Below are 22711 nucleotides of genomic sequence, written 5' to 3'. Positions count from 1 at the left end.
CTGTAGAGGGCGCTGTGTCTCAACACACTGATGTAGAGAAATAGCATAAAAAAACAAAACTGTTCTGTTGTACATCTTTTAAGGTACTTGCGGTGGTCGAAAGAAGTGTAGTTAAAAATAAAGTCTTACTTCTGCATTATAAAAATTACTCTCTTACAAGTAAAAGCAATCCATTAAATATTTTAGTAGAGAAAATGTCCTTGTAATATGTAGTATATATTAAAAAAGGAACTCGTCCCCAGTGACGTATTGTTATATGTTTTATTATTCGATATATCGTATTTATATAAAAACAGAATTTCTTTTTCCAGTAAAGAATATCTTTGTTTTGGATTAATCTGCTGATTACTTTCTCCATGTATCCTAAAGTGACACCTTCAAAAAGCTTGTCCAGTCCAATAAACACCTCTAAATTATAGAAATACATTCAAATTATATAAATAAATAACTGAATTCAAACGAAAAATCAGAAGGTCTGTGCATTTGAGAAATTTAAACCATGACATGCATTTACACAATGATGTAGCAGGCCTGACCCTAGAGGATGGGAACCATTCCTTTGGCATGCAGTAAAAACATACTTATAGTCAAGACTGAGGAACATTCACACACGTTAGATTTATATTTGCCCCTGTGCCCCAAGCCAGCCCCCCTTGGGTCAGTCACAAAGGTAAGGGCACCAAAGGTCAAGGCCCCAGCGCTTGGCCCCAATGTCTGCATGTAATGTAAAAACAAACATAAATTTGTATTTCTATATTAAAACACCTCTAATGTATTTTTTCGAAATAGAGTAAAACTGCCTGGTTGCTGTTGTGGTTGTCGGATTAATCTCTTGCTTTTTTATTGACTCTTTGTTCATTTTTAGCACGGATACCGCGCATGCGTCATATGTCTCCTTCATTGTGCCCTGTTCCCCTTATAGACACTGCTAAGCTAGGCTAGCTATCAATCCTCTCAGCAGCATCACGCCAGGGACGCTCCAGGCTTTGCAGACTCCCCCTCCTAAACACTTTTGCAACGGTAAGAAGATGCTTATTAATATCAAATACAGCGATGAGCTTTATAATAGTTATATGATAAATAACGATGCTAATTGCTACTGCTTTGATAACGGTATGTTTCTCTCCAAGGTTAGCCACATAACTAGCTAGCATGTTGAGCGATTTAGCTAACGGTAGGTCCGTTATGTAATGATGTTTAGCCTTGTAATGCACAGTTTAATCCTGGCATGAAAGCTGTGATAGTGCAGAGATTCCAAATGGTAACGTTAGCAAAGCATTTAGCATCTTTATTAGCTGGGTTTGTCTAGCTAGCTGTGAAGGGGTGTGTGAGTCTGTGGGTGTGTGTGCTTGGGGGCTACGTTGCTGAGTAACGTTAAAACAAACCTGCTAGTTAAGCAGTTAGTCTTTTATGTCGTAATTTTCTTGCTACTGAGCTAGCTTGTTACTGCAGCTCATCCAGCAGCTAACTTGCTAACTAAGCTAGCTGTCAAACCCCCACACACCTCACCTCTTCCTCTGGCCCATCTGTTGTCCTTTGTCCCAAATGAGAAAGGCACTGACCATTAGTCGTTCAGCATTGTCCACATGGGAATTTATTTAAAAGCCAGCTGTTCATGCAGAGGACACCGCTCTAGTAATTGTGTGGATTTATTTTCCTTAAGTGCAGCATCACTAGGATGAGGTACAGGCCCTTTTTGCAACCTTGAGAAGGGATGAGAGCCTTTTGTTCTGCTGCTTAAACATCTGCTAGCTTATTAATGTCATGTGTTTTGTGTGCATTTGTAATCATATATTGGGCATATATAACTTAATTATTTTTATTGTGATGCAGTGCTTCCCTGATGGTTGTTTAGCTTCCCTCTTTAGCTTCTTGTTCCAGCCGGATGCAGAGCCCATTAATTGAGAGCTTCACAGCTGCACGTAAAAGAACAGCTTGTTCCTTTCTGCAAGAGCTCACATAGATCCATGGATGATTAATTATTTGACAGCTATTGCAGTGATTAGGTATAGGAAAATCACCCACTGAGTTAGCTTTTTGCTAGCTACTGACTGCTTTGATGTAGGATTAGCTTTGCTAGTGGTGCACCCTCATGACATCCTCCAATGTGACTCTCTTGCCTGATGCTGATGCTCAGGGCCTTTACTTTACTATTAAATAAGCACAACACCTGCAGACACAGGAAAATGTTTGCTTTCTAAAAGTTTCATTGACATGTATTATTTGTGGTTTAAATTGACTTTATCCTCTGCAGCACAATGGCCGTCCCTCCTTCATACTCAGACCTGGGCAAGGCTGCCAAGGATATATTCAGCAAAGGCTATGGTGAGTACTCTATGTTAGCCGGAAGATTAAATATTCAATGTTTCTGAAACAAATCTTGTGTTTCAGTGATTCTAGCTGTAAGAGTCTCCTGCTGTGTGCAGGTGATATAATGATAACATTTAATGTTGATGACAAAATCGTCCTTTTAGCAACTTTAAACCCTCAAAATTACAAATTATACATCTAATGTTTACTCGGTGGAAAAACAGGAATGACTAGTCTTGTCTGCATTGTTAAATCTTAATATTATTTTATGTATTGATTAGTTTGTTTTTGAGACAGATACTGGTGCTGCTGGGTTTAGAGAGGACAAATGTACTGATAGCTAATATGTTGGCCGATACAGTAACAGAATAGTAATAATCGACCTTTTCTATGTGGATTATGCAACAATATGATGATGAAAATGTTCTCTGGAGGCTGCTTCTGTACATAAATAACTTTTTTATATAATATTAACGTTAGAATAGATTGTCTGCATGTGCTACATTTGGCCTAAAAGATTACGTTGCAGTGACTACAGCCCGTCCTGCAACTGCTGGCCAATTAGGGGTGGTAAAATATCAATACAATCTATCCCTATCCCGACTTGTGCAATACAATTATTGATCTCCTGGCATCAAATATTGATATTTTAATTTACAGATATCCGGCGCTTTAGAGCTCCTGTGAGGAACTTTCGGTTTGTGTTGATTTTGGCGCCCCCTGTGGACAAAGCCGTACCTCTTTGCTGATTTGGTCCTGTACATGCTTAAGTGGTGTTTTTTACAAAAAATCTTATCCTGCTTTCTTTGACAGTCACATGCATCACTCACTTTAAATTTCTGTCCTGGAAAATGTAAACAAAGGCAGCGTGCAGTTAATCGCTTCGTCTGACAGCTACCCCCCCCAGCATGTTTCAGGCAATATAATATAATAATATATAGAAATAATCAATCTTGTCGCTGATGGTCTGCTTTGCTTTTGCAGGTCATAAATAGTAAATAAACACATCAATCCTGCACTTTACCTGTTTAGGGGCATTTTATATTATCCAGTTAATCAGATATCGTGATGTATCGTTATATGATTGTCTTGCGATATATCAATTATCGCAGAATTGCTGTATTGGGATATTATCGCTATCGTGGGCTAAACTACGATTCCCACCCCTATGGCTGAAACATTCTACCTGTGCAGTTCCATCACTTTGTGTACCTGTTTGTCATTTAGACCCCAGAATATGTCAAATCAAAGCTTAGGTTTAGAAATGCCTGACTTCCCCTCTACTGCTCTCTTAATTACCATATTACACATCTCATATTTAATCTGTACAAACACTGAAAGGTTAAGAAGCAAATATGCTGAATTCCCTCCTTTAAATCTTCTTGCATTCGATTTATTTGCTTCATCCTGCGTCTGCTTTCTGCTAACACACACGTCTGTCCTCTGAAACCCTCCAGGCTTCGGCGTCGTGAAGCTGGACCTCAAGACCAAATCACAGAGTGGAGTGGTGAGGACACTTTCTGTTCTTTTCTTTAACCTGTTGTTATTCTTTCAAAGCTTTCTGCCCAGTTTCATCTCCCTGCCCACACCTTTAACCTGACCTCCTGACCCCTGCCGACATCTGCAGCCTGAAGGCCGGTTTACGACCGGCGCTGATGCCAGCCTGCTTGGCTGAACTTGTGCTCTCTTCTAGAGAAACATGACAAGCCTGAATGTGTTGAGTTTTTTTGGCCTGTCTGTCTCTCTACCTGCCTTCCCTAACCGCTGCTCTGTCTCCATGCTGCTGCCTCCTGGACCGCTCGCGCTCTAATGTAGATGGTAAGATCGGTGTCAGAGCCAACAGCTGTTCATTCACATTACAACCTCCATCGTGTTGTCGCTAACAACTTTATTTTGTTATCATTTCTGTTCTGTTATATTCATTCATACAGCATGGTTATCGATTTGTTTCTAACAGTTATTTACTGTCAACGTTTTGCACTCAAAACCCCATCGAACATTTAATTTCTTTGAGTCTAACGTGTCAGTCAGCTGCTGTGTGCCAGTCCAGCGGCCGCAGCCTTTCCAGGCCGTATCTGAAGGCCGACTGTGGCGCTGAAGCGAGTTGAAGGCCGTCCCAATTCAAAGGCTCCTTCAGGTGCTGCCAACAAACGCGTCCTCCCTTTCCCAGGACTAAGTTATCCCAAGATGCATTGCGCGCCAATTCAAACAAAATGGCGAACTTTATCGCGCCCGAGGAATACAAGTTTTTGTTTTCTACTCAATCGAATAGTTAGCGTTACACATGTTTAAGAAAAGGAAAGGGCCCTTGAAACTAATTATCTTAAACTAATAGGTCAACTTATTCGACGTTAGTTATGCTAGCTAGTTAGCCTGCTAGCTACCCGTTGCTAGGCGACAGGAGCGGCGTGGACCGCCTGCAGGCTGCATCCCCTGGATTGGGACACAGCTCATGATTCATCTTTATTTTTATGCCTGTCTTTTCATTATATTCCTGCAAAACTAATGACATCAGCCTCAGCTGTGCATTGTGCAAATGCTTTCTTGCTAACACGATAAAGCAACACGATGAACACGGCAAACTTTATACTCGCTAAAGATCAACATGCTGGCATTGTAATTATGAGCTTGTTATCGCGACGGCTGCACAAGTGATCTAAATATTGTCAAAATATTAAAAGTGAAATTTCAAAATCAAAATTTTTTTGGCCTTATATACGTTTTAATGAAAGAGAGCGGACAGTGTTGGAAGCGGGGGGAGAGAGTGGGGATGACACGCGGCAAACCTGGCGCCACCGTATGGAGGACTGAGCCTCTGTGTGAGCAGATGATTTAACCGCTGAGCTAAACTGGCGCCTTTAATATAAATACTATGCTAACGGTAAAAATATACAGAACAGCATTATAACGAAGAACTGCAGAGATGCAGAGATGCCCTGATACACGTGTGTTGATCGCAGTCAGACCTTAAAGATATCAGGTGATCTCACTGCTCTCCAGTTAAATTATGCATGCTTAATAAAAAGAGACACAGTGGAGACAGGAAATGAGAAGAGGATTATTTCAGCTCATCGTCTGCACTTAAACCCTGAAGCCACTCGAGTTTTTCCTTCTTAGGATTCGGAGCCGTTCTCTGAACTCGTCCAGGTTGAGCCTGTTTTATTAAAAAGTGTAGTCGGGCGCCGGCTCAGCTCAGCTGGCTCCGCTCCTCGGCGTGCTGATCGCAGGTTTGACTCCCGGTCTGTGACCTTTTGGTGCAGGTCATTAGGGCTGAACGATTATTGTTACTTATATCGCAATTTTGATATGATTCTGGATATTAAAGGGAACGATCATTTTTACATGAGTCTCAGTTTTATTGAGAAACACATTAAAATGATTGTTGTGATTTTGTGCAGGGATCTGAACCAAACGTCTGCATCATCTCTGCAGCTCAATAGTTAAATAAAAATGGTGCTTTGACACATTTCATCTTTAACAAATATTGCGCTGCCCATTTTGTGATTTCGATAAAGTTCCGATGACTTGTTCAGGCCTACATGTCATCCCCCTCTCTCTGCACCCCACGTGTGTTTTTTCTCCCTCCATCACGTGTCCGTCGTGTCTGCATGCTTTAATGTTCAAGCTTTTTATGCTCCCTGATGTTTGCAATGATTTGTGCCTCTGATTTTATGTGTTTAGTTTCTGTACAGTTTGATTTTATTACATATGTAAAAGGACAAAACTACTTCTTCATTAGTTTTATTAGTTATGATCTAATTTAAGATTTTTTCTTTTCAGCAAAAACGTTTGTGTCTTAACTTGTTGCTCGTCCTCTGATGTCCTCTGATAACCTCACGCTGTGTTCATCAGTCTGTCGTCTCTCCGCTCTCCCCTGAGGGTCTGATTTTGGTCCTTATTGATGATTTCTCCTCCTGATTTTTCTTCCAGGAGTTCAACACATCCGGCTCCAGTAACACAGACACGGGGAAGGCCGCAGGGAGCCTGGAGACCAAATACAAGATGAAGGAGCTCGGCCTGAGCTTCAACCAGAAGTGGAACACAGACAACACGCTGGCCACTGAGGTCACTGTGGAGGACCAGGTGAGAACGCCTGTGTTTGTGTAACTCTCTCACAGGTGTGTGCTTTAAAAAGACGTGTTGACACAAAGTTTCCTTCTCCCGCAGCTGACTCAAGGACTGAAGGTGGCTCTGGATACGTCTTTTGTACCGAACACAGGGTGAGATTACGAGTGTTTGTTAATGATACCAGACTCTGTGTGTAAACATGGTGTAACAAAGTTAAACTGCAGGTCAGGCCGAACACTGAAGCTCCGAGTTCCTCATGTCTCTGTTTGTTAATCATTCTCTGCTTTTCATAAGTTCCTGTACGGCCTGAGAGGTTCCGTCACTTCTCCTTTCCTTCCTCAAAACAACATCAATAGTTAGATCAGTCAGTGATTAAACTACATCCTCATTTCTTTCACCTCTGGCTTTAAAGCAGCTCTAAAAGGAAAAGTTTTATTGTGAATAAAGTTCAGTCGTTTCCTGAAACAGCTGCTCGCTTTAGTTCTCAGCAAACAGAAGGAACATGTGCCCTGTTTGAAGTTTGAGTTCTATGTCTCACTTGTTTTATCAGTAAGAAGAGCGGCAAGCTGAAGACGGCCTACAAGCGCGACTTCGTCAACCTGGGCTGCGACGTGGACTTTGAGGGTCCCATCATCCACGCGGCCGCCGTGCTCGGCTACGAGGGCTGGCTGGCCGGCTACCAGATGGCCTTCGACACGGCCAAGTCCAAGCTGGCCCAGAACAACTTCGCCCTCGGGTACAGGGCCGGGGACTTCCAGCTGCACACCAACGTGTGAGTACCGCGCTGATACAAGACATCCGATCCGTGGAAACGGCTGAATCATGTCTCATGTGGATCTGCAGGGAGCTGGAAAAGAGATCCTGTTGATCCAGCAGAAAGCATGCATGAACGCTTTTGTGGGAGTCAAATCTTATTTATAGAGACGATTAAGTTGCATTATGGGAAACGTAGGACATAATTTGTTCTCAAAGCCCGCAGATGTCTTGTTTTGTCCACAACCTTTCTCTCACAGAGGAGGAAAGAAAACAACAAATTCCCACTTAAGACAGAATCAATTCAAGCTGATTAATCATTTATCAAAATAGTTGGAGACTAATCTGTAACTTGAGAGCTAATCGATGACTCGTTGAGGTCTGATTCTGTGTCCTGCCTGTCTTCAAGCTTTGGCCTCTGTATCGTCTCCTGTACCGACGGTTCCCAGTGTTTCCCTTAAACCAGAGAAAAGCAAGAATAAGAAGAAAGTCACAGTTAGTCTGAACCTGAGTCCTCTCTCTCCTTCAGTAACGACGGCACCGAGTTCGGCGGCTCCATCTACCAGAAGGTGAACGACGAGCTGGAGACGGCCGTCACTCTGGCCTGGACCGCCGGCAGCAACAACACTCGCTTCGGCATCGCCGCCAAATACAAGCTGGACACGGACGCCTCTCTGTCTGTACGTGATGCAACGATTCGTTTACAGCTAACTTTAATCATCGAGCGTAAATAATGCAATTCATGTCTCATCGTATTCTCTATTCTCCGCAGGCCAAAGTGAACAATGCCAGTCTGATCGGAGTCGGCTACACCCAGAGCCTTCGGCCAGGTAGGCTGTCAACAGAGTCGCTCACCTCCACATGAATACTGTGCTTCAGTCAGTCAATCTGTACCTCTGTTAGTTGGTCGTCTAATCAGACTCTAAATGATTCAGCAAACATCAGAATAAGCTCATATGCGGCTCCTGAGTTGAGACACAACTATAGTTTAACGCATCACAAATTAAGACTCCATGTTCAGAGGGGTCCTGTCTGCAGGTCTGTGTTCAAAACTGTAAATAAGTTGAGGCCTTTTAAGGGATTAAAAAGTATTCAATATTTGCAACTCTACAGCAACTCTTTTTAAAATTATTCTTTGTGGTTCCAGTAACAGAAGACTTAAACAGCAGGTTTTGCTGAGGGAAGCTGGTCAGTCCTTGTTTATGGAGTTTGAGGAAGCGCAACAGGACCTGCAGCAAACTTTACCTCTGCAGGCTCAGCAGCTAGGAAGCTCATTTTATAGTATTGTGCTGGATTTGAGCCAGAACTAACTTAACTTAAACTTACCCTTTGAAAGCAACGACGTACTGAAAGAAAATGTTCATATAAATACAAATAAATCCAGGTAGTATAACACAAATTGTCCCACTTGTTTCCCTTCATACTTGACTGGTAAGGCTGTCACACTGGTGTCATCCAATTTGAAAACGATGAACCCTAAAAACGACCCTTGTTTGTCTCTCAGGTGTCAAGGTGACCCTCTCAGCCCTGATCGACGGGAAGAACTTCAACGCGGGCGGACACAAAGTGGGGATGGGCTTCGAGCTGGAGGCGTAAAGAGGAGACCCACCAAGCAGGAACAAAAGCCCCCGAACAAATTCACCACACACTCCTCTGCCACCCCTTCCTTCACACACACTCCACCTCATGTAGCTTCTCTCTCACGCCCTCCCTCGTCCCTCCTCCTGTTCGCACATTTCACGAGCATTTCTGACAGTAAGAGTCGAGTCTCAGCATCATGTCCGACACTGAGAGGAGTCGAGAGGTTGATCCTGAAACTGACGCCGCGTATTTAGGAATTATTCTCGTTTTTATTGATTATTGAAGTGACTATTTATTTCCCTGTAGGTCTTGAAAGAAGTAGTCTTTGTTGTAAATGTGTAGCTCATTAAAGCTTCTGTATTCCTGCCTTCCTAAAAGCATGTAAGAAAGAAATCATGGACGCAGAGCTGAAGGCCGATTTGCTTGGTTAAAAATGGTGCTGAGTGTCTGTTTCTGTTTGTTTTGTATCGGTTTGAACACGTTTGCTGCAATGTGTGGACTGTTGAATCCACATTAAACACATTTCTTGAACATATGAAGGAGTTACTGAAGGACAGGTGGTTTAAAGGTGATTAAATGAAGGAGAGTCAAGCTTGCATTGCTTTACAGGAAGTCGACGTAGATGCTCTGATCTTTTAATCCTTTGTGACTCTTGTTCCGGTAGGTGAAATCAATGTAGTGGAATCTTCTGGTAGTTTATGTAGTTAGTTTGCATTTCTACAATATTGTTTTCATCTATCTCTCTGCACAGCGGACACAGGGAAGAAGAGAACGTTCTGCATCTGCTCGTACCGTCTCGTCGGTATCTCAGCTTTTTAGGCGTCTGTATTTGAGGCCAGCTGTTTCCTCATGTTGCTCGGGGACTGCACTCGCTGCTGTCAGTGCTCCAGAAACACCCTCCACTCCTCAGATCTGTACAGAAAACTACAGTTCGATTGTCCTCTGAGTGACTCCGGTCAAAACGCTTCATAGGATTCTGTTCGAGGTTGTTGTGTCCCACATGAACATCCTGTTTCTTTATTTATGGTATTCATGAAAATGTGTTTTTTTCCATCTACTTGTTGTCATGACTACAATGCTCAGTTGTCACTTAGACACAGTACCTCATTTTTTCCAATGTCAATTAAGGGAATTATAATAATAAAAAAAAATTAAAAACAATCTTTAAAAGTAGTTGTAATTCTTTTATGTCCAAATGTGGTTTTATAAGTGAGAGTGAGAAATAGCAGATCACTTTCTGACCACTTGGGGGCAGCACTATCACCTTTAAAGGTCCCATATTATGCTAAATTCACTTTGGAATGGTTTCCTAACAATAATATGCGCCCCCTGCCTGTCTACAAACCCCCCCGAAATGAGAAAAGTCATGACGTCATGAAGGGCAAGAACACCTCCTCCAGGTTGGTGACCCCGCCCCAGATAAATGTTTGGTCTGCCCCCTGAAACTTCCTCGCGGGTGCTATTTTGTTCCTCTCCCAAACGCTGCTCCGGTAAAATAAACATGTCGAAGGTACGGGCGAAGCACGGCAGGTGCTCTGTTGTTGGCTGCACAAACGAGCACAGGAGTCTATTTTTACCTCCTTCGTCTGAGGTCATGTTGCTTTACTGTATAGGCCTACCGAGCGTGATAGCCTGTTGAATGTGGTTTTATAGCAGCTAAGGTAAGTTACTGTTGGTAACATAGTTTCCTTATACTACGTTAAAACCCGTTACCACTCTACGGCCCGCCGGCGGGCCGTCATCGCGATTACTACAACATTTGCCCTGCAGCTACGATGATGACTTTATGTTGCCACTCGTGTGTCACATCGTTGGAAAGCTACGATCAAGCTCAAGATTCGATTGATATTAACCGTTAAAAGATCCAATCAACGGCAACAGAACATAAACAAACATTTACCAAATTGACGTAACTCATCGATGAAGGCTCGCTGTATTCCACTGATGCATATTATTTTCATAAATTCACTCCTGGTTCATTGTAAAGGTCTAGATTATATAATCCAGTAAAGTATTTAGTCCAAAAGCATTATTCCATCAATAAGTTTCCATGGATCGCCGTTCGTCGTTACTAATCAGCCGTCAGAAATGCCGCATTTCCCCGTGTATTTACTGTAATAACTTCATATTCCCTTTGAACTGCCGCTCCGTTCCGCTATCAAAGTGTCTTAGCTTTCTATAGAGGTCTCATTTGAACCAATAGGAGCTTCCATTACTGATTCTCAGCCTACAATAGCCAACCAGAGTCGGTGTTGAAGGAAGGTGCCTGTCCCTCTTTGACTGAAGGCAGAGCCGGCCAATAGCAACCAAATTAGCGCATGGTACCGGAGCGGGAGGGGCGTGGTCAGACACAGCTCATTATCATTTAAAGCTACAGACACAGAAACAGCTTATTCTCAGTAGAGGGAGTTACAGGCTGGCTGAAGTCCAGGAACAAACTGGGTTTTTAGGCAAAAGACTTCAAATTGACTGTTCTGGGACCTCTGAGACCGATGTGAACCTGCTGAAAAGGAGTATAATATGGGACATTTAAGTGACGTCTCCTCTCGTCGATCGTCCTCCACTCTGCTAATCCAGAACAGATTTGCTGCATTTGTCAACAGAGCTGTCAATCATCCTTTTTATATCGTCAAATAACTAATTAAAAATAAACTTATCATAAAACATGAACACTTGGACGTAAATCAACATGATAAGAACTAACTATAAGGACAGAAACCATGTTTGAATTCTGACACAGAGGCAGGCTAGCTGCTTCCTCCTGTTTCAAGCTAAGCTAAGCTAAACATTTTTTCTGTCAAATAAAAGGTGTATTTTGCTTTGCAGGCTGCTAAAAGAAGTTTCAAAGCCAAGTTTTTTTCAGATGTTTTGTTTAATTTCAACTCACTAACTACATGTTAACGTTTATATAAAAAATATAAACTGAATACAGGACATTAGCATACATATGACTCTTTCAATCTCATCAGATCTTAATGCTAGTGCAAGTCTGAGCATTTCAGTTATTGTTTTTGAATGGAAACTTGTATTAAAATGCATTTTTAAAATAAATAAACCAAATAAACTCAGGGCTCATAGATTCAGAATCAAAGAGATGGCATGTCTTTGGGGTGGATTCATCTGGCTACTTGCTAACTCACCACACAGAGCGGTCGCTAACTGCTGCTATTAGCTAATAGCAAACTCATCTGCGGATCCAGGGCAGAATCAATTACTTGTATATTAAATATCTTTCACTGTGTATTATTTTAGTGAATCCACGGGCTCATACATTGTAAACGTAAGTCTGCAGACTCGCACTAGCACTAACACAGTCATGCTAGCTGCATCACATTAAACATTTCTGACAAAAGAAAGGCTTCCTTAAATAATATACATAATATGAATTTCCCCTTACAAATGTACAACCCTGTGATTGACTGGTGATCAGTCCAGGTGTAAGCCCGCCTCTCGCCCAATGACAGCTGGGATAGGCTCCAGCCCCCCCAAAGACCCTGAACAGGCTAGGCGGTGTAGATGATGGAGGGAAATGTTGGTCTTCATTGCCTCCTACTATAATTAGTTGAGCTGGCTACACTGTATTGTAGTTGTGAAATATGCAAAGGGAATAAAGAGTCATTTCACCCAAATGAAAAAAGATCTCAAATAAATCCAGTGGTATCCAGTCTTTAGTTTTGTCCTTTTTTTTTCATGTTTTAAAATAAACTCTTTTTTCAAAATCTAAAAATTACATTTAAACATGACTGAGAGGCTACAGCGCTTAGCTGCTGTGTGACGCTGTACTGATGCTGCGTTCCAGACAACTGGGAACTTCCCAGTAGAAATTTCTGACTTCCGACCAGAGCGTTCCAGGCGCACGACGCCAAACGTAAATAAAAAACATGGCCGACCGTGACAAAGGGATGTTTCTTTCTGTCAGACATTATTTATACTAACCAGACACCTTATCACATTAGCGACATTTTCATGCAGAACATGTGTTACTATATGATAGTAGTAATTTCAATTAAATGCAGCCAATATATATTATATTGCTTTTCAGTTGATAGTTTACCGTTACGATGTGGCTCTCATTGTGTGCGGCCATTGTGTGTGACGTCTGATGCTCGTGAGGTCGGGATAAAGGAATCTGCTCCGACTTTGAATGGCGTTCCAGAGCAAGTTATCTAGTCGGAGGTCGGAAAACTTCGGAGGTGTCTGGAACGCAGCATTAGGCACAGCTAAATGCGATTATAAGCTAATGTGGTTTAAAATTAAAATCTCTTCTTTAAAATAAAACTTTCTGCATGACAAGATACCATTAGAGCTAAGTGAGAAATGATGGTATTTTATAATTTAAACTGACACTTCATAGGTTACCAGTAAGTCTGTTACTTTAAAGCCCGGCTCTGTGTGACGTATTCTGCAACACATTTCGAGATTGTTCCACTAGATTGCTTCAGCTTGCAGGTTCCCTACAGACATGGACCTTTTTGTTTGGGTAAGATCCCTTTTTTTTTTTCCACCAACAGCCGTTGCATCACTCTCTTCCCTGTCACCAGACTCCATTGACAAAAACAGTAATTTTACCTTTCATAATAAGGGATTTCTGGGTTAACCACTGCCTTGACTGGTTAGTTTGATGTGTTCATTTGGTGTTTTAAAGGGTTAGCTCTGATCAAACACAACACAAAAACGTATACAAACTAACAGGTCGAGGCAGTTGTAGATCAGTTACCTCTTTGTTCTGTGGGGTAAAATCACTGTTTTTGTTAATGGAGTCTGGTGGCTTTGAAGGGAGCCATGTAACGTCTGTTTCTGGCTTAAAAAAAGCATCTTCCTCTTTTACAAAAAGGTCTCTGTCAGGATCCTTTCTGTAACGTTGTCAGACACGTTGAATCACAGTCTGAGCCTGTCAGTGGAAAAAACAAGAACTTTGCCCCGAGGGATTTATGTTGCAGCTATTTAAGCCTGTTTCACAGCTGCAGGCTGAAGACATCTTTTGGAGTTATTCCAAATATTTTAAACCTACAATATGTAAAACAGGGCCCAGGTTTGAAGTACCCTTTAAGAACTGTTCAGGGACCAGGCGATTTTTAAACTTCTTCACAGATCAATTTCTTTTCCCACAACAGAGCTGAACGTCTTCAGAGTCCAGGCCGCTCTTCTTCCACTCTTTCATAACTCCTTGTGAAATCTGAGTTTTGTCATTCACGTTTTGTAACCATGTAACCCCATTGACTCCTCTCACACTGTTTCTCTTCATGGTTTCAAGAATGTGAAACATCCAAACATTTCCTGTGGAGGATTTCACAGCAGGTTGACCTTAGCCACCACTTGCTTGCAGCCTGTCTGGGAATATTGGTGCTCCCCTACAGCGGGGTAATATTCAATCTCCCCCGCGAGCCGCTCGATGTTGGTATGATCCGGGTAGAAGCCCTCTCGACTCATTTCCTCCTGGAAGCACTCCATCACGTGACCTTTCTCCAACAGGCCCAGCGGCAAGATGTCCGCCTCTGTCCACAGCTGGTGAAGCTTCCCCACAGTGCTGCGTAAAATTGGAGTCAGCTCTTTTACTAGGTGACTATGACGACCAGAGGCTGACATAGACATAGAAATACTTGATGAGTTGTGCAGCATATGTTTGGTGATGTGTGTGTGACCCAGGTTGCTCAGGAACAGGTAGATAGCATTCAGGTACTCGTTGGACTGTTTGGAGGCCACGAGCTGCCACAGCTCGTCCAGGATATCGTCGTGCATGTGCTCGGCCTCGTCGAAGATGAAGAGCGGGATCTTCTCCTCCTCCTCGGCTCGCTCTACCTTCTCTGAGATGTTGGTGGAGAGGATGTGGGCGCACTTCAGGGCGTCGGCCTCCTGGGGGCAGTGGTGCAGGACGTAGTAGTGAAGCACCAGAGTCTCCCCGACCACAGAGCGGAAGTGTCCGGCCAGCAGGCGTCCCAGGTGGCTCTTGCCCACACCACTGGGGCCATGCAGGGACACCACCAGCGGTTTATTGTGGACGTAGGTGGACAGGTAGTCCCTTAGGTGAGCCAGAAGACCCTCCACTGCCCCCTGCTGTCCAAACACCTCCCTCCTCAGCGTCTTCTCCAGCCCGTCCAGGTCGTACCGGAGGACGTGGTCATCCAGGTTCTCTATGGCGTTGTACACCTGGAAAGAAACGTGAGAGATGTTAGAGGGGAATTCAGGTTTATAAAATGTGGGGTTTTTCTTTTTATAGATTTTGGGGCGGCGATATAACCCGGCATGCAAAGAAGAAGAAGAATCGAGGCCAGTCAAAAGTCTGAAAAAGTGTATCCCGACGCCTTTGTTCCTCAGTTCAGTAGATGAGTAACATACATATACGTCTAAACATGTAAAAAGTCCTGTTAAGCATCGCTGTTTATATCACGTCCGTCTTTTTGTAAGGAATCGCCTCATTAGTGCTGCCTCACAAAGGAGATAACGGCGCACAGCCTGATGACACGAGCCTAAAGGCCCAGACGCAGAGAAGCTACGCTTGAAAAAATACCTGTGTACGTGTGGACATGGCCTAAAACGATAAAAAAAAAGGAAGTAATAATATAAATAAATTGAAGAAACTGCAGTGAGCCGCAGAGGGAACATGCTCTGCACGTTCATTTGCTTACTTCTGCAAACTGACCCTGTAATCTTTACTGAGAACATCTTTGAGATTGTGCTGAAAGGGGAAACAGCTCGTGTCCAAGTTTATTTCCGCTCAGCTGCAACAGGAAACACGCTTGTTTATATGTTTGAGGACGGCAGTGACAGTCGAACTCACCACGAGGCCCTGAGGCAGAAAACAGCTGAAGGCACCAGACAAAGCGACTCCACTGAGCGCTGCCTCAGAGACGAAGAATCACCCACATCAGGTCTGATGAAACGATTCTGAATGATCAGAGACGTGCCTGAGCATGCACACAGGTGAGTCTATATTGAAATCCTGCTCAGTCACACAGGAGGTGAAGCCGTTACAAATTCCTCAAGAACTGTTCACAAGACAAACTGCACCTGGACTGCTCGCCTGTCAATCACAGGGCTGACACACAGAAACAACCTTACAAACTCACACCTACAGGTTATTTAGAGTCACAATGAACCTAACGAGCATGTGTTTGGACTGTGGGAGGAAGCCGGAGTACCTGAGGGAACCCAGGCATGCACGGGGAGAACATGCAGACTCCACACAGAAAGGCCCACTACGTCTGAACCGGGATTCAAACCAGAAACCTTCTAGCTGTGAGACGACAGCGCTAACCACTGCACCACCGTGCAGCTAACAAAATAACCCACTCAGAATAAAGTCTGTTTTGAGCTAAATGTTAACATTAGGATGGTACGTCCAACTGGGAGGAGACCCCGGGACAGACCCAGAGCTCGCTGGAGGGATTATATATCCCACCTGGCCTGGGAACGCCTCAGGATCCCCCAGGAGGAGCTGGAAAACGTTGCTAGGGAGAGGGACGCCTGGGTCAACTTGCTTAGTTTGCTGCCACAGCGACCTGACCCCGGATAAGCGGAAGAAAATGGATGGAGGGATATTACAAGCAAACCAAAATGTCAACCCTATGGTGGTACAAGTGAGAGGGTCATCGAAGTCGTCCATCGTTTCCCATCAGCCAGCAGTGGTTGGTCTGCCAGAGAGGGTAGGCGGAGCTAAGCGGATAGGATAGGTAGCGGTCAACTCCTTTGCCTGGGGAGGTAAAATGACTCTTTTTGTCGGTGGAGTTTGGTGGCTTTGAAGGGAGACACAAAAGGATCTTTCTCTTTAAAGAAAGGTCTCTCTCTGCTATCTCTGTAGGGAGGTAGCACCTTTGGTGGACGTGCTTAATAGAGGTGCATTTTCCCTGTTACATGCTGCTGCCACTGCTGCTTGTGCAGCTGCAGGCTGAAGCAATCTACTGCAGCAAACGTGTCTGCACCTTATTGTAGTAATTTAGATCCCAATACGTAAAAATAGGATTCAAAATACCAGAAAACATTTAGCAAAAATGTAGTTCTGTGACACAACATAATGCAGTGATGTAGAAGTGTACACCAGGGCCTGTCATGCAGCGTGACATCACTGTGGGGGTGGGGCAACAGGGCACCAGAGCACACGTCTGACAACACTCAAAGGAGGGGACCAGAGAGGGCAGTTAAACAACGCCTTTAACCCTCGTGTTTAAATTAATCTCTAACATTGAGTAAATACTGATGCAACTCTTCTTAAGCTGATAATCATCGTTCCATATAAAATGCTGACTCAAAGATTTCGTGTTTAAGGAAATGCGGTTAAAATTAATCCAGTGAAAGTTCTTCTGAGAACATTGAGTGATTCTTTTCTTCCAAGTATTTCAACACATCATGCGAAGCTTACACAACACAGAGCCGAGGCAGTAAACTCCTGATGAATCACGACATAAACAGCCAGAGGTTATTTATTCACCTCACCTGGACAAAGACGATGACGCAGAGCAGGTAGAGGCAGTATTTCGCCTTGCTGCGATCCTGCCTCGGCGGGCTCCTGCACCCGCCTCTGTTTGGAAACAACACCCGCCTCCTCCTCCTCTTCTTTTTCTTCTGAGGGGTGGAGGACAGGTTGGAGTAGGGAAAGGGGGAGACTCCATCGAAGGTGAATATTTTGGGGCTGGTTCTCGCCGGAGCTCCTGCATATGTTTCTCCTGCCAGCACCAGAGCCATCTCCTGCCGCCTCTGCTTCATGGCCTGGTACTTCTGTTTGATGCGGATGACGGCGCGTAGAGACGAGGAGAAGCTGGACAGGCTGGGTACCGCCCTCTCTTCCTCCTGCTCCATCTCTCCGTTTGTCTCTTCGTCCATCTCTCCCTCTGTTTGAGAGGAGGCGGTGCTGCTGCTGTCCTGGTCGCTCATCTGCAGAGAGAAAGACGCAGACTTTACAGCGGCTGTAATCAACATTTTTACATTAATAACGGATCACGTGACTCCTTGTATGTGAACTTCACCTGTTGTGGTGGTTTGTTTACTGGATTAAAAACTTGTGGCGCACTACCTGCTCAGCGGCAAAGAAGCTAACAGATACAGTTAGCAAGTAGCTAGTAAACAAAGAGCGTATAGCAGCTCCTCTGTGTCCGCAGGTCATGTAAATAAGCGCACCATATTTACATAAAGAGTGTGAATGTTTGGCCCCCATGTGCCACCTCACTGACCAGAGAGCGACTAAATGTGCGACAGATGAGTCAAAGGAACGCGTCCCAAAGTCGGTAGGTACTTAAGAAAAAGAAAAATTGTATGATTTGAAAAGCAGGATCTATATGAAGCAGCAGGAACTTTCCCAGGGATGCAGAATCTACCCCCAAAAGCAGCCCCTGCTCGGTGCAGGAACTTTGGGGGCGGGGCTTTCAGCATCAAAGTGACGTCGTTGTAAAGTCACGAGCACAAACTGTATATAGGTCACCACATTGTTTGCACCCTAATATTTCAAGATTCAAGATGTTTATTGTCTCTCCGGTTAAACAAGTGCAATCGTGTGAAAGTGTTTCCACACATCATCCGCAGCTCACAGAACACAAAGCAGAAGTTCTCGATGAATCAGGGCCTGAAAAAGATTCTCTCTTATTGTTGTCTTTGGACAACAGGCGGCAGGAACCTTCACAATCCTCGAAGAGTCCCTGGGACTAAAAGTTCGTATGAGCTTTAACAATGGATTAAAAGTATTCACAGTGACAAAGAGAAGATAACACAACCTGTGGATGTTTGTCTGTGAGGCTGACACTTTTGTTTTATCCTCCGTTTCCTCTCTGCTGCTTTTGTTTTATTGCTTTAACTTCTTATTGACGGCAGCTTCGTGTTGTCTTGCTGTGTCGGCCATGTTGTTCAGGTTCTTTTGTTGCCTACTGTGTTCATGATGTTTGTTCAAGCACTTTGTAAACTCTTGTTTTTAAAGGTGCTTTATAAAACAAAACCAAAGTATCGAACAAAGTATCCAGAGCCGTATAGAGAGAGAGTCGCGTCAGTGGAGGTCCAATATGCTCCATGATCCGCCATTGCGATGTGGCAACTCTCTCTCTCTCTATGGCTCTGGATACTTTGTTCAGGGAGTAGGCGGAGCTGCTCCTCCGCTGCTCGTCCGCTGCCCTCACCTGCTTTCAAACACGTCGTCATTGGCCTCATGAGGACAGTCGTTGTAACACATCGCCCACAAAAGCGCACGTTGACCGGATGCGGTCAGACACATACGAGGTTTCGTTTTATAAAGCACCTTTAAAAACAAGAGTCTACAAAGTGCTTGAACAAACATCATGAACACAGTAGGCAACAAAAGAACCCGAACAACATGGCCGACACAGCAAGACAACACGAAGCTGCCGTCAATATGAAGTTAGAGCAATAAAACAAAAGTGTCGGTCAGTCAGTCAGTCAGTCAGTCAGTCAGTCAGTCAGTCAGTCAGTCACTGACCCCGGCTGTCAGCCAAAAACAGGTAAATAAAGTTATGTTTTTTGTATGTTTTAAGTTGTTTTTCTGATGCAGGTTAGGAAACACTGAAGTGACAACACCTTGGTGCCATATTTGGGCTTATGGACCCAAATTGGCGACTTAAAGTCACAACATTTCACGCGGTAGTGCATCAGTTCTGACCAACATATTATAAACCTGTCACACTCTGGTGTTCTGTTTAATCTATCATACACTTAATATTGTCAGTAATTAATGACTTGCACTTTTACTTTGTGTGGTAACAAGAGTCTGGCTGTCATCAGTCAAACATAAAAGAGTTTTTTTCTGGTCTATCAAACTTCCTCTCCGACATCAAACCATTCGTTTCTCAGCATCCGTGACAACGAGAAACCACAAAGTGATGTTAAATAGTAATAAGCCAAGTCATGCTATCACTTCTGGTGCGTTAAAATGTCACTAATCAGATGTCTGCGTATAACTTTAAGACGTCTGTTGAAATGCTTGCTGGGAGAGGCAGGGTGGGTCTGAGTGTGAAATAGCTGAGCAGTAGGTACAATGTTACACTCCGTTATTTCCTCTTCAGTCTTGTAAAAGCAGAGAAATATATCAGTAAAACAACAGAGACTTGAATGAGGGGAAGGAAGGAGGAGGCCAGAGTCACTTCTGTTTTCATGCTGATATCACGGTGATGAAAGCGTTATGATCGGAGCGGGCTGGGTGGATTCTGACGAATGTTAAAATGCAGTAAAACTCACATTTCTCAGCAATGACCTGATAACGTATCGTAATAAACGGAGCTCACTCAGAGGTCATACTCCTGATAGCATCAGTTAGTCACATTGCAGAGCTTTATCAGCTGAAGGAGGGCTTCATCAAAGCTTAGAGCTTTCCCTCTGACATGAAATTCAAATCAGCTGAGAAATACTTTGGAAACGTTCCTGCAGAAAGAAGGAAGTGCGATCCCTTTAGGAACGCTCGCTGGCCTGTGCTGCACAATAACCCCGCCTGTGTAAATGTACACCAGTGAGCTCTGTAGCAGCTTCTGCACGCACCATGAACTCACTTTTGCAGACAAACGGCAAAACTTTCACGCATTAAAATCGGCTTTTGAATGCGCTTGTGGCTGCAGACATGCAGGTCTGAACTTAAAGCTTTAGCTGATAAACAGGTCCTTGATTCGCGTTCATGCCCCTCGGACGTTTCCACTTGTTACTGTGTTACCACACGGAGTTTATACAGACGTGATCAGGCTTTTTAACATTTGATAAACAAATGATAGCAGATCAAAAACAAGCTTTGGTTGCACCTGATCTTAGTTAAGAGTTTCAAAGCTTTTCATATCTTTATTTGTCTAATATTTTCATGTCATTTCCTTCCTCCCTCTGTTCCCTTAAATCCCCCAGAAAAACATTATCATTTGCAGTCGTAACAAATAAAAAACTTTATGGTTTGTAAGGAGCCGTATCTTTAATCAATCTTTAATTACTAAACCCGTCCAAACGCAAAGCAGCAACTTAAAGTTGCGAAAACAAAAACATGTTGGCTAAAATGTGGACTTCTCTTTAGCTTTTGTAGAACACAAAACCTTCATGTTGTTTCATGTTAGGAACATTTCTGATGCTTTTTACTGTTTTTCTCTTGTGTGAGAAATGATGCGTTCACATTCCTCAGGTTTGTCTGCAGAAGTATTCAAGTTTGTGCAATCTGTCTGCAAACAGAGCTCCTGCTGCTCACACACTCATCTTGATGTTTTTTTCCTGCACTTGGCCGTGACTTTCTGGGTTTCTTACAGAAAAGGAGGAACTATCAGTTACGCCCTGATTAGATCAGGCTGCAAATAAAACGTGTCACACACAAACTAACACAATCAAAGAAGCGGCAAGTTGTTTACTGGACGTGTGGGAAATGTATAGATGATTAACAGCACCAGGCCCAGAGACAAAGAAGCAGGTAGTACAGTAAGCAGTGTGTCAGATGTTAGTTTTGGCACTGATGCACAACAGTTCTGGTAAGAGTTACAAGCCCCGTGTGTCCGATCATCTTTCACATCAGCACAAAAGAATTCAGCGGAGCTCTCAGGGAAGAGTGAAGAGGGCAGTATCAGTGCTTTATCTGTTCACATGCAGGGACCTGAAGGGACCGGCTGCATACCACACATTTTACAACTCTTCAGCACATTCATGATGTCAAAAAATGCACATTTACGCAGCTTGGAGAGCCTGAATGCTGCACAAACATGCAGATACTTAAAAGCTGAAAACTCACAGGCTGTAGCTTTCAGAAAAAGTGTCTTTTTTTGTGTGTACCTTAACAGATCTTTCACACAGAGCAGAGACAGGTACTGAAATCCTACCACCCACCCAGCTGCACACACACTTCAGCCTGCAGGCTTGTATGCAGACAACAAAAGGGGGGACAAAGTAGGATGAGAAATGAGACATGAAGTAAAAACATACAGGACAAATTTCTTACCTTGAATGTGCCTCAAGTCTTCCCCAAGAGAAATAAGCTGTGTGTGGGGGTTTTAGTCCATGTTCTGTGAGGGGAGGAAGCAGAGACTCAGCACGCAGCTCGACTCAGGAAGAGACCTCCTATCTGTCTATCTTACCTCCAGATCCTGTTCTCGACCATCGGCTGGCTCCTCCTCTTTTATTCTCTCTCTCTCTCTCTCTCTCTCTGCTCTCCGGTTTCTGACACATTACACCACACCGGGGTTCTTTAACAGGTTTTAACTGGAGAGATTTTCACACGGTTCAATGCTGCCTCTTTCATCTTTGTAAAAATCCAGATATAAATGTTCTTTAATCACTCGCCGTCTTTTTCGGGGTTCAGTGTTTGCTCATTTTATTCAGATATTTTAGACACATCACCTGTGCAAACACTTTGATTAAGTATCACATCTTTAAAGGGAGAATTAGTCATATTTCTTTCCTTTGTTTTGTGTTGTGTTCTCACATCTTTCTGAGTGTTTCCAACAAGGTTCAAGTTCTAAGTGAGACTAAAAAGAAAATAAAGTTTACCAGCTACGGAAGCCCTGAGCGGACATGCATCCATACATTTTATTTACTTCATCATTTCAGTTTTCTCAAGATCTTGACTTATATCTCTCGTTATCTGGAGATAACAACGCTGGTTTTCTCGTGATAACGGGATCATTGTCTGTCGATGTAGAAAACAGAACACCAGGCTGCTCATGGTGATGTTACAGAGCAGCTCTGGGGACACGAGCTCTGATCATCTGAGGTCGGGGTGCTGCAGCGCTTTGATCTCCAGATAACGAGATAAATAAACAAACGGAAATGACTCGTTATCACAGGAAACAGAGTGAATAAAGTGTATGGATGGATGTCGTGCTCAGGGCTTGTTGGAGCTATTTACATAATATTACTATAATTTGATTATTTTACATTTAGTTAAAGGAAGTTAGAAGTTTGTTTTATTTCTATATCTGAGTATTTATTCAGGCTCTTACTGTAAATACTACAACCATCTACCTCTACATAACAACCTGCTTCACACCATATTTAGCTCTACACCTCTGCACTCTCTGTTGTACCATTGTCTTTTGTCTATTGTCCGTGTCTG

General features: G+C 43.4%; 2 protein-coding genes across 3 annotated transcripts; one reads left to right on the top strand and one right to left on the bottom strand.

Annotated features, from left to right (window-relative positions):
• The first annotated feature begins 913 nt into the window (after positions 1–913).
• LOC138602001 (voltage-dependent anion-selective channel protein 2) lies at positions 914–9873 on the top strand. Of its 2 annotated transcripts, XM_069673359.1 has the most exons (9): positions 914–1020; positions 2255–2325; positions 3768–3817; positions 6241–6393; positions 6478–6530; positions 6929–7150; positions 7661–7811; positions 7904–7961; positions 8636–9873. In XM_069673359.1, exons 2-9 carry the CDS (start codon positions 2259–2261, stop codon positions 8725–8727), a joined length of 846 nt encoding a protein of 281 aa, XP_069529460.1. In that variant the 5' UTR covers positions 914–1020; positions 2255–2258; the 3' UTR covers positions 8728–9873. The 2 variants fall into 2 exon arrangements, with proteins under 2 accessions (XP_069529460.1, XP_069529461.1); XM_069673360.1 differs by lacking the exons at positions 914–1020; positions 3768–3817 and having other exon boundaries at positions 2300–2325.
• A 1703-nt stretch (positions 9874–11576) lies between these two features.
• tor4aa (torsin family 4, member Aa) lies at positions 11577–21667 on the bottom strand. The gene is made up of 3 exons (XM_069672897.1): positions 21599–21667; positions 17143–17580; positions 11577–14859 (listed from the first exon to the last, which is right to left on the bottom strand). Exons 2-3 carry the CDS (start codon positions 17578–17580, stop codon positions 14002–14004), a joined length of 1296 nt encoding a protein of 431 aa, XP_069528998.1. The 5' UTR covers positions 21599–21667; the 3' UTR covers positions 11577–14001.
• Between the last annotated feature and the right edge of the window lie 1044 nt (positions 21668–22711).

Source organism: Semicossyphus pulcher, unplaced genomic scaffold, assembly GCF_022749685.1.
Source record: "Semicossyphus pulcher isolate SPU_LCO1_2020_fin unplaced genomic scaffold, fSemPul1.0.p SCAF_22, whole genome shotgun sequence".
Taxonomy (NCBI): domain Eukaryota; kingdom Metazoa; phylum Chordata; class Actinopteri; order Labriformes; family Labridae; genus Semicossyphus; species Semicossyphus pulcher.
The sequence above is the reverse complement of the archived record's forward strand: the minus strand, read 5'-3'. Positions and strand labels throughout refer to the sequence as shown.